Source organism: Pieris rapae, chromosome 15, assembly GCF_905147795.1.
Source record: "Pieris rapae chromosome 15, ilPieRapa1.1, whole genome shotgun sequence".
NCBI lineage: Eukaryota > Metazoa > Arthropoda > Insecta > Lepidoptera > Pieridae > Pieris > Pieris rapae.
The window spans coordinates 1367687-1380729 of NC_059523.1; the positions used below are offsets into that span (position 1 = coordinate 1367687).

Genomic DNA, 13043 nt, shown 5'->3' on the forward strand with positions numbered 1-13043 from the left:
AGATATTACTATATCTATGTTACTACATAAGCTATATATACAATTAAAAAAACGTTGCAGAAACGTAAAAAAATATTCCTATTGAGAACTTTTCTTAGGTAGGTTGTGTCTAAAGATTTGTCTTAGATAACTACGGTTTGTAAAATTAGTGAGCTACTACAATAGTCAAATACAATAGTCACTCAAAACATTCATGTTTCATATTAAAAAAACCTTTTCCTCACCTCTTGGAGCCACATCACCGGAAACACCATGTCAGGAAACTTGTGAATGTTGTTCACGCGAATATTTGAGGCGCTATCCACTTTCAAATTTAGCTGCACGCGAATTTGACCCTCAAGTGGAACTCCGATTTTCTGTAAAATATAACTATTAAGATAACAATTTCTTAATGTAGGTAACCAAGCACACTTAGTTAACAGAAAAGATGTAAAATTATTTTTAATTTTACATTTGCTATTACAATTCTAAATTTACATTTGCTACTAGTCGCAAGTTAGTTCGCTACTATTAGACAACAGACTGAGAATTAAATGCTTCTAATTTTACATTTATTCCCAATTCTCAAATTAAGGGCGTAGAACGGAAGAGAAGAACTGGCAATAAACTCTCCGCCACTCTTCTAAATTCTCTTCTCACTAATCGCAAATGCGTTTTACACAACGTTTGTAAGGAGCTGCAACCATTACACCATATGCTCCACATAACATCTTCAGTAATAAATAATAGTGTAAATCAAAAACAAAGATTTGTCTGAGATTGGTAAAGATCCTCTATCACCAGGAGGCATGGTGAAATATATAGTAGTCATAAATAGATAGTCGACATAACATCATCGATACACGAATTCAAGTACAACCAGTCACCATAAGTAGCACCCATTCACGAGTATGACGCATGGCCAGCCATCGGCCGCCTCGGCATATTTTAGGTAGAAAGACATCTATCTTATACTAAACAATTTCATTTGTAATACCAAATTTGTAAACTTACAGGCTGTATCAAGAAGTAGCTTTCATGTTTTTCTTTATCTGGTGAGAGACCTTCCACCGCTTCAAGAAGACTTGGATCGGCATCATAGAAGTGTGGGTATGATAGGTATACTGGCGCATCTGAAATTTAAATATTGATTTATATTTTAACTTCGTCAGTCTTCAACGCTCTATAAATGTGGTAACTTTTTTATTGTCAATTGGTTCATTAATACTTAATTTTTAAAGAATAATGTGACCATTTGAAACATTCACTTGGTGAGAAAATTATTATATAAAATAAAATATTAGTTCCTTACGATATGTAAAATATTTTTTATGAAAATACAGGTATGCCGCATCGATGCTACAACAGACATTGCTCGTTCATAGATACATAAATGCTAGAAGTGCCTTTTTTGATGTTGTGTAAATACATAATTTATATGGAAATTATACAATTTTTATAGACATATACATGTGAGTGTTTTTATGTTTGTTATTTTAAAGATATGTTGTTAATTTTATATGCGTGTACTTTCAAAAGTTGTTTGAATTTATAAAAAGGTTTAATTCTTTTAAACTGGCTGGCAATTTACCTAATATTTGTTCGCCGTGATTTATAATAATAAGTTTTCCGTATTTAGTCCTTGGTTGTATTAAACATTTTATATTTATACAATTAAATAAGGTATTACAGTTCACTACATTTCGTCCTGTTGTTATTGCGACATCTATCATAAATGTGCTGAAATTTTGGCATAAGCGACGCCTTCGCGAAGTTTCCATAAAAAAAGTTAACGATATTATGTAAAATATACTTTGAATAAACGTACTGTATTGACAAGGACTGATGTTCTGCAGTCCCCGTTTGGGGCATTGATTTCCATCGCAGTAGCATTTGTTGTCTGGGTTGAGTTCTGCACTCTCTAGCGTTGACTCTGGAGGTGTGTATAAACCTACTTTGATACCTGAAATTAATAGTAGCGATAAAAAAAAAATAACATATGCCTATTCTTTATCATATTAAAACTAAGATTTTTTGTTTACACACAGAACTTCGTGTATAACAATACGAAGGATATTTCAATTCAAATTTGAATATAAATGAGGTTGAGCGTTCGATAACTATGCCAATTTTCTGTATATGTCGCAAATCAAGATATAGATTTATAGATCATTGAAAATCAATTTCGCTGAAGAACTTTTTTTATATTTATTAATCATACAATCAGTAATTGCGACTATAAGTAGATACATTGAGTGCTTTTTGCTGAAGAACTTAAAGCTGAATTGCACCCATTTTTCGTTAGGTTAGGTAATTGGGTTTTGTTATATTATTAAATGATAATTACATCAAAATTCTTTCTCATACATTGAAGAAATTTAGATTAATTCAAAACGTCTTTGACAATTGACAATGTTAGGCACAGAAGTACCAAAAAAGCCAATAAATAAAATTGAAAAAGGAACAGAAAACTGAGGCTTTCAACGTTTATAATTTTATACATTAAACTTTGTGTCGCTAAAACATATCCACTTACCGTCTTTATACGTATCTTTACGGTACTTCATGGGTAGGATTCGACACAAATCTTTGTCGTAAATATAAACGATGTCTTCTTTAGTGACTGACCGAGGGGGAAAGAACGATCCTTCAGATGCCCTGAAAGTTTGCTTAAATTAAAAAAATACACTAAAATTTTATCTAAAGTCCAGTGTTGGCCTAGTGGGTTCAGCGTGCGACCCTCTTCCCGTAGGTATGATGCCCGGCGGTGCATTTAAACGAACTGTAAAGGAAACATCGTGAGGTACCCGACATGTCTTAGACCCAAAAAGTCGATGGCGTGTGTCAGGCAGCAATTGCCTATTTGATTTTTTTATTTTAGTCATTGTTATTATGGTTCCTATATAAAATTATAATAGAATAAACGAGGACGTTAATTCCATTATTTCGCTTTTTTTCTGAGGTTCAAACTAACTGATTTAGTGTCCGACAGAATGACCAGCGCTATGGAACACCTGCTCCACAGCATATTGCGAGTCAGGGCCACATTACACACATACACACTCAAAATATACCTTATCCTTAAAAAAATTGTTTTTTTTTGTTTTTTTATTATTATCTTGTGTAGTTCCGTGTGTGTTACGCTTGTAAAAAATGTTGTGTCTATGTTTAACACGCCCCGTTAAGTTTTTTTCCTGTCCTTTATTTATTTCGTAATCCTTTAGCTAACATAAATTATAAATAACAAAAAATAGTAATACTTACGGTAGATGGAATACATAATAGAAATAGGTTTGAACATTACGATCGGAACAATTCAATAAAAAATATTAAATACATTTGACTAAGCAATACCTAATTCGGCTGTATTGTATTGGTGTGAAACTGAGGGTATGTTATTTCATATTTTCATTCATAATATTTAGTATTTTAAAGTAATTTCGACGTCATCAGAGGAATTTTTCGAAACATCCACAAATCCTGTACGCAGGCCTCCGAGGGTTTTCCCCAGACCTTTCTTATTTATTACTAAACGTACGTTGACTGGTCATTCACCTCCAAGTCTTGTTTTGCAGTTATAAAATCAAACTGCATATAACGAACTCACTATGGTATCGACAATTGACGTCAATCGGGACATTCTTTACGTAATCCAGCTGAGATTCAAAACTGTTCGAAATCGAACCTTAGACTAAATGCATTGGATAATGTTTGACTATTACACAGGTCTACACAATTTTTTTTCTTTGGTCCAGCTAAGTTTCGGTCTATTGTCGAAAATATAGGTAATGTATAATACATATATTGACATAGGTCAGTTTAACTCATCAGCTCTACTACCCTTATTTTAATTTATAATAATTATCATGAATTCTTTAGAAAAGCTTAATTGAACAATTCTATATTTTTTCCTTTTTTTGCGCTGTTTTTCCTTGTATCGATGCCTGGAAGATATCGCTTGCAATGGGGCCATCCGATGCTCTTCTAGTAACTTAAGTTACCTGATTGTATTGTAGTTTTTTAATAAAATGAAACATGGTTCACAATTGAACATTATTATCTTGTATTTTTTTTTTCAGCTAATGAAAATATTTACATGCATTTTTATGAAAAGCAATATATGCAGAAAACTGTTGTGTTTAATAAGAAAATGACGAATAGCCAATGTTATGCTTAAATAAATAAAAATTAAGGAAAACAAACAAACGGCCATGTCGGAAATATATTTCCTTTTACATTTGTTTAAACTTGACTGAGTAAGACTCTTAAGCTATCTTCGTATAATATTGAAAAAATAACAAATGACAAAAGTTTCTACACATTACAGTTTTTTATATTTGTGTTGTGTAACTGTTAAAATTGTAGTTGCTAAATTTTTATCTACTAATTATGTTGCTTGACTGCTTTTGTACTTACTATTGTAATCTTCAATTAATTAATAAACGTATTTTTTTTATATAACAGGAGGCAAAGGGGCAGGAGGCTCACCTGATGTTAAGTGATACCACCGCCCATGGAGTGTCCATGGGCCAATGCCAGAGTATAGTTTCTTTAGTGAATATTGTAATGATCTTCATGAGAAATAAATATCTTACGACTGGTCAAAACATAACGTCTGGTTAAATTATTGAAGAAATACAGCCTCGATATGTTTTAATAATCTCAAAATTCAGAAAAGATTTCCGTAATGTTACAGAAATAGACTTGTAAAGTTATGTCTCCTCCATTACTAGAAAAGTATTTGTAAGATATATGAAGCGCCGACAGTAATTTGAAATTGTATTTTCTGTTCCTATTTTGCTTTTCACTTGCATAATTTATTAATAAAAAAAGGAATCTTGGGAATTATATTTGTAGACATTAGCGTGCCTGTTAATAGAACGAAGTCAGCTGCATCAGCTAGTATTGATGATGGCGCATTTAACTATTATTGCACTGTCGGGTTTTCCCATTTAAGATCAAGATAATGTCACATTGTTTAGATTTATGACATAATGGAAGGTCAGGCACCAGAAAACTGGAATTTTCCGAGTGAGTGCAAAGGGCAGTTTTGTTGTTACCAATGTTATAATAGGAGTCTCAAAAGAAAGTTTACATTTATCTGTTTAGAGTCATGTGAAAATGTTAGGGTACTTTTTGTGTGCCAGGAGTTTAAAACTTTCCTGGCTATGACCAAACATGGTTTGAGAAGGACGGAGCAACGTCACACGCGTTTAGTCAAATTAATGGTGAAAAGTTGGGATGAAATTGAGAAGTGACATAAATTGGACTCCCTGCAGTCCTGATTTAATCCCTATGGATCTTATTCAGGTTATCATAAATCCAAAGTGTACGCCAATAAGCCGACTTCTCTGGCGCAATTCAAAGACAAAATCTGTCACGAAATGGGCTGCCATCACTGATTCTAAGTAATTTTATTGTTCGATTAAATGAATGCCGCGAACTAGGGTCTACATTTGGACAGAATTATTTTTAATAAAAAAAAATCCCAAAATGTGTATTAATGAATAAACACTTTTTTGATACACGACTTTTTTTTAAATCAATCAACTAAATATGAACTTTCTTTTGAGACACCTGATTTATTTATATATAACTATAATTAGTATATAGTTTATAATTGACATACCTAATATTAGTGCAGGGCTTCTCTTTCCAATGCGGCAGATGGTCCAGCCCATTAATCTTGTCCAAATAACCGAATTTCTTCATATCTTGACCGGCATATATCGTGGATACCTCTGACAGAGTACCATTTCTCTAGAAAACAAATCTATATATTATAGTATAAAGTTAGTAAGTTAAAATGCACATTATATGTCATCGAACAGTCAAGGCCTATAGGGGGCGACTCTCATCCCTGGTCGAAGGTTCAAACGCTGTGCAATTATGGACTTTCTGTCTGTCAGAATATGACACTCGCCCGGCTAGAGGCTCTTTTATCTCTGCCTTTTATTAAATTTAAGAATTGTATTATAGAAAAGCTGTGTAAAAAGGCTTACAATAAAGTAAGTGATTATCTAGTTGATAAAAGGGCCTGGGCCTAGTGCTGGGCAGGCTACTTCTAATTAATTTGCTATATTTGTTTTAAATATCGTAGAATTGTTTGATGATTTGCTTTTTTTTAAAAGAGTACCGAGAGTTTTTTACGCCGGATTTTTCTCTCGGCCAACACCCTCTGTCTTATTTGCCGATGAGTGGGGATGCCAACAGGTTCGAATTTAATGACGTGAAATAAGTGATACCATGATGATCTTATGTTCCAAAATAAACGTATTTTTTTATTTATTTATGAAAAACATCGCCAGAAAACCGATCTCTGACGTCATGTATAGGCAGATCAACAACTAGCCTATTAAGATAAATAAATCATGACGAAACAGATACATAAATCTAAGGTCCTTAAATGTTACGGCGTCACTGTTTTTTTTTGATCGCGATGAACATTTGACGGCAATACCTAATTTTTTAATGAACATAAGTTTTTCCCTGAGATCGTAGGTTCGAACCCTGGCTGTACTTACTTATCGTCTGTGCGTGTTTAACACTCGCTTAGGCGAGAAAGTAAAATATCGTGCGAACACCTATTAAAAAAATAATGATCTCAAAACAGATACAGAAATCTGAGGCCCCAAACTAAGGTTATCTAAGTCACTTTCGGCACGTATCTTTGCGTAGCCAAAAGTAAAAGTTAGTGTGCAATGTTTAAAGTGTAAGCAATTTTACTTTTAACTTCATCCACAACACTTGATAGTTTAATAGAATTTTTACTTAATGGAAATTGCAAGAATATTTATAGATAAGAAAAGATAAGATAGAAAAGAAGATTAGAAAAGAAAAGTAAATTTAGTAATTGGACTTATTTGTGATAAAATATAATTTATTCATAAATTACACAAGGAATTTTGCATGTCAATAACAAATTCAATTATTCCAATTAACACTCCTTTTCCGAAATGAAGTGCGAAAATCAGACTTGAAGTGACAAGAAGCTTCGCCGCTCTTTTAAATGTCAAATATTTTGTTTATGGAGCAACCATTGCATGCATGAAACTTTAAAACAAACTTACCGCTAATAACAATCCCATTTGGCTGTTAGGTCGCTTGCCCTTTGGATAGAAATAATGTGCCAATGTGACTAACGGATCATTGTACCTGAAATTATTATTTTCTATTAATCTCACATCATTACATTTATTTGATATATGCATTGCATATAATTTTACTAAGGTAGTCGAAATGTCACAAACCATGTCCAATCCAATGGATTTGACATAATATAGGAGTCACAATTAGTGCTGAGTTTCGACTCTTAAATCGTACACTTAGTTTAGACTTCAATAATTCCTCTTAAGAATCCTAAATAGAGTTAGAGTTGCATCGCAATTTTTTCATGGGGACTACGGCGTGCCCAAAAAGATACATTTTAGTAAGTCCCCGGCCGGGGAAAGTTGCCGGCCTTTTAAAAATTGGTACGTTCTTTTCTTGAAAGACTCTAAGTGGATTTGGTTTGGATATTTGCAAACCAATTCCACAGTGGATCGACATAGTGCTGCTGCACGCCAAAAACTGTCTTAAAAGCGTAAAACAACGAACTTCGAGATGATACGGGTGGAATTCCGTAATCTGCCTTCGCACATCGGTACAATGATGAAACTCAGCTATTATTATTAATCCGAACAACTCTCAACACTCACCATGGTAAACGTACTTACTTCAGTAGAATTCCCGCATAATGACAGCATATCTAATTTATATGTTTTAGTATTTTAAACCATTAGGTTTACTCACCCAAATACGAGTTCCTCAGCAGTGACGTGGACAAAGGGTTTGGCCCTCTCTCGGTATGTCAGAGACAGCCCTGAGACGAGAAGATTAAACACGAAAGACGCCATGTTTGGAGAGAACGACGTAACTGTCTGTTGACATAACAAAATTACTTTTAAATTATTTTATATCTATATAATATGTATATCGATGTCCATATAACAGAACTACTCATATTTGGTCGTAAAAACCGATAGTCGTAATAGCCGATTACGTTGTTATTAAGTACCTATTACAATAGATTTCAGCCGGTTCCTTTGATTTTGGTCAATATAACCGGTATGTTGTTCTAAATGATGTCATCGTAAACGGTTTTATAAGAGAAGAGAAACAGGATGCTCTGCACGGTGGGCTGACGAAACTAATGAATTTGGTAAGGATCGGAAGAAATATGATCAAGACAGATCCATTGAAGCAGGTTCTTTAAAAAGAAAATAATATGTATAATGTATATTCATTCTTTTCTTTATTAATATGTACAGATTATATACGTATATAATCTGTACATATGAATCAGGTAAAACTAATATATTAAAATTAATAAATAATAATTAAAAATTTCTTAACTTATCTATTACCAATAATAGCTGTATATTTTGACATTTATCAAAGTGTAATTTAATGTGGCAATATGTATTGCCTAACGTGAACTGTATTTAATTCTCTCACCAAAAGCGGTATATTCGGCACAACCAGTTTCTGTGACTTATCCACGGATAGTTCAGGCACAAATCGCAGTATTTTGTTGTGTTGATATGTCACAGTATCGTTGTCGTGGAATTTGATGTTCACCTTCTCCATGTCTTCTCTGAAAACGTAAGATCAATTTTAAACGAAGAAGTCTTATATCTCTTTTTAAATAGTATTTATTTTGAATATCCGCCATTTTGATATCAAATAACGCTTGGCGGGACCCCTGCTACTAGGACCGCAATTACAATGAAGATATCTGATAGATATCATACAAATTACTGTTTATGCAGTCACAATGTAGGCTTCAATATTTATTTATCAGTGGCGCTACCACCTTCATCAAGGGCCTCAGAGCCCAGACCTAAGAAGGTGGTAGCACAAGAGGTTGAATACCTACTCTGTAGTAGTGCGACTCTCACCCCTGAAGTCGTAGTTTTAATCCTCAGATGTGCACCAATGGACTATCTTTCTATATGCACTCCAACGGTGAAGGTAAACATCGTGAGGAAACCAGCTGGCGTTATAGCCTAAAAGTCGACGGTGGTGTCAGGCACAAGAGGCTGATCACCTACTTGTCTACACTAATATTATAAAGAGGAAAACTTTGTTTGTTTGTTTGTTTGATTGTAATAAATAGGCTCATAAACTACTAGACCGATTTTAAAAATTCTTTCATCATTCGAAAGGTACATTATCCACGAGTAATATAGGCTATATTTAATTTTGAACAAAAATAGGGTTCCGTAAGATATTAGGGTTTTTCGGACACAAGGTGTAAATTATCAACCAAAAAAGTTTCTTATTTTGTATCATAAAATGTTCTAAGTAATTGTAGATCTTATAAATATCTACAAAAAAGACACACTATACCTATCTATGTCGAGTGAGGCACAATAACCATAAATGATATACATGGCAAAACGACGTTTGCCAGTTTAGCTAGTATTATATATTAAGAAAAAAAAACGAAACTCATATAGAAATATCTTAGTAAGGTTAAAGAACTACACACACTCGTACCGTATTAATCCAGAGATACAAGCTCAAATTAATTCGCAGAATATTTTAATAATTAAATTCAACAAAAGATCTTTGGAAGCTTTGAATAAATTTTGATTGCATCAATGACAGCTTAAAATGTGCAATATGTCATTTAAGGCACAGTTTTTTGTGGGGAATTTGTATTATTTTCTTAAATGTTTCTTTTAGATAACAGACGGAGAGCTAAAGGGATCTCCAGGAAAGCGAAACGTGGGAAGACCACAAAAGCGATGGGGTGGCGACATCATAAAGTTAGAAATGGATGGAGGAAGCAAAAAACTGATAGGAAGTTGAGGAGGAGGCTTTACACAAAAGGGTCCAAACTGCAGAAATAACAATAACGAACGTAATCTAAGAATGTAATAACAAAATCAATACCCGACATGTATTGTTTTTAATATGGAAGAAGTTTTGTAATAAATTATATTTGCATTGAAGTTTCTCATTTATTAATGTTAAAAATAAATACTTAACGTTGCTCACTGATCAGAGAAAGAACGTTACCCAAACAAAATTCCTTTTCATTTAAAATTTAACAATAAAAATCTTTAAACTAATCAGGAGGCATAAGAATAAATCAGTAAAACAAGAGGGTAGACAAAGTTGGAAACTTTTTGATTACCAAACCAAAAGCCTAAAACATGACTAGTGGAATTTGTAAGTAGATAAACAAAATCTAAAGGATGCCAACATAAAAATCAATAAATTGAAGAATGAAGGCATTATAGGTACTATTATTCAGTGAATCATACCGTATATACCGACTCTAATTGGTCGTGGATTCAAATTGGGCGTTTGTGATTTTTATATGTACGAACATTTGCTCGCAAATATGCTAAGAAACGGTACGCCGACTTTTGGAATTTGTAGAGAAAAAAAATATAAAGGACGCTTTACCTTACATACAGTTTAATTACAGCCTTCAAATGTATATAAAAAATATCCTCATAATATTATTAATTTACCAGTGCTACGTCTTAACAAAAATGCATAGGTTAATAACATTTTCGTGCACTCAAAGGCCGGAAGATAAATGTTATAATCTCACAATTCACGGGTTTTTCAAACATGAGTGTTTATAAGAGCTGAGCACTTAAAATGATTTAACAAATACCAAGTTACACAGCAATTTCAAAATTTAAGACGCATCTAAGTTTATCATACTCAAGACTTCAGCAGAGTTTGCTTTCATAATAATAAATTCTCTTCCACTAAATATTATTTTATATATCAGTGGCGCTACAACCTTTTTAGTTCTGGGCCTCATATTTCTATATCTGTTTTATGATCATTTGTCAATGAAATAGGCAAGTAAGTGATCAGCCTCCTGTGCTTGACACGCGGCGTCGACTTTTTGGGACTAAAGCAAGTCAGCTTTACAGTGTTTTACTTTACTATTCGAGCAAATCAAATCAAATCTAAAATCGTTTACATGCGTCTTAGGGCATGCTTATAATAATAATAATTTATTTATTGCAAGAATATGGTACAAAAGAAATAACTACGCCATCCGTTTGCAAAACTAACATGAGGCCTTGTTCTGCGAAGGACGGGCAAGAAACTCAGCAAGTTATACATAAATGTTAAATAAAAAAAAGAAAGTCTATTGGTGTGGAACCGGGGATCGAACCTACGAACTCAGGAGAGCAGCACTAGACCAACATTGCTACAAGGATTGCCACTACCAAAGACAATTTTACTTTAACTATAACTTACCTATAGACAAAAGGCCCGACTTCATTCAACTTTGGTTTTTCTCCATTTTCCAAAAATCCCTGTGGATTTGTCACGTTAAAGATGTAGACTTTGGTTAATCTTATCACCCCTGGCCTTTGCCAGTAACTGTAGCTCAGCGACCCATTCCATAAGCGTAATTCCTAAAGAATATAATAAAGAAAAAATAAATAATAATAAAGATTTAATTATAATATAGCCCTTGGTTTGAGAACTGGCAGTAAAAGAAGCATTTCATATACATTTCTGTGTTTAACGTTCATAAGTGACTACATTGACTTATATATGAATAAATGATTTTGAATTTAAACTATCTTTTACGTAGGATAATTCTATCTATATAAAAGTTACGAGGAACCTATCTATAAAAAAGTTAGGTTCCTCGTAACACTAAGAAAGCTTGCAGAAATTGACTTGACAAAATCTAACATTTTTTTTAAAGAAATCTGAATTTGTGCTGTCTCGATTCTGAATTATTGTTTAGTGTTTTTTCTGTTGTCATATTAGACAGACAGAAATACATAACATTTATTACAAATAAAATACACACACATACCACACAAAATAACAAAATCAAAGATAATAAAAAAATAAAATAAAATTTATTTTCTCATTCGGCTCGATTCAAATGAGTAATGCGTGTGTGCTGTGCCTGTAATTAGCCTTGGCTCAGCGTTATGCTGAGCAGCAGAATGTTCCACAGCGCTGGTCATTCTGCCAGAGACCTGACCCATAAAGTTGATCACCTCAGTTTCTGTTCTCCGTGGGCGTAGCGTGAACCTTTCCATATTATTTTTATTTTTTTACGACAAAAACTGTAATAATTATATGAAATATGGACAAAGCGATCGGACAAATAGCTATAATCTGTAGAAAAGGCAGCATTATATATTGTTTATATTAATAAAAGAAACTTACCCTTAATATAATATAATCTAGCCATGGCACAAATGACAGGACTATTCCTAGCACCACAGTGCATATACTAAATGTTATTACTGCTAGGCGACCTGCGGACAAAGAAACCAATTCTTAGTTATTGTGATATTTATTTTAGTAAAGAATTTATTTTCTTCAACTTTGATTTTGTATCTTTTGGAATAAATACTCTTGGGCTGTGGGGTTCAAACGCTCAGGCGTTTTGTAAAGATTTAAGTTGACGCCTAGTAGATAGTACCGGTTAGAGATTTTTAAATTTGTTTTCATTTTCTTTTTATTATTAGTATGTAGTAGTATGTATAGTTACATTAAAAAAAAATTCTAGTTAAACCAATATTTAGAAAAACAATTATTTTCATATTCTAATAAGGAACTCCAAATATAAAAAAAGTAAGAATCACAATGGTCTCAATTATGACTCTTTATCGGGTGCGTTCCAATGACGACGTTGTATCAATGTTTTCTCTTTGCATTTAAGATTTGCACGAAAAGTAAATTACTAGAATAACGGTGCGCCGCAGATATTGTCCGCGTGTGCCGTTGGAAACATAGCCCGGGTTCATACAACTTGCGTAATAAGTAAGATATTATGAATTAACAGATACAGAAATATACGTCGAAGAGTCCAGCGCCGTCTTTGATAGATTCATAGAAGCTAGAATGTATTACAGAATGTCAATGACACTTAAATCTTGTTTCAAGAGCTGTCAAACCATTGCTTCTGTACAGTTTGAAAACTTTTCTCTTAAGATTTTAAACGAGATTTTGAGATACAATATGGACATAATGTAAATGAAAAAAGTATGAGAAATTAAATTACCATGCGTAAA

At 33.1% G+C, this 13043-nt stretch overlaps 1 protein-coding gene across 1 annotated transcript in view; it reads right to left on the minus strand.

Moving 5' to 3' along the window:
• The window catches only part of LOC111000287 (scavenger receptor class B member 1), a 74195-nt gene that overhangs the window by 3268 nt on the left and 57884 nt on the right, over positions 1–13043 (minus strand). The window contains exons 3-12 of the mRNA XM_045631291.1: positions 12193–12284; positions 11257–11417; positions 8476–8614; positions 7771–7898; positions 7050–7134; positions 5609–5739; positions 2516–2637; positions 1808–1942; positions 994–1112; positions 225–356 (exon numbers count right to left, since the gene is read on the minus strand). Coding sequence (XP_045487247.1) covers positions 225–356; positions 994–1112; positions 1808–1942; positions 2516–2637; positions 5609–5739; positions 7050–7134; positions 7771–7898; positions 8476–8614; positions 11257–11417; positions 12193–12284 — 1244 coding nt within the window. The remainder of the gene's footprint in view (positions 1–224; positions 357–993; positions 1113–1807; positions 1943–2515; positions 2638–5608; positions 5740–7049; positions 7135–7770; positions 7899–8475; positions 8615–11256; positions 11418–12192; positions 12285–13043) is intronic.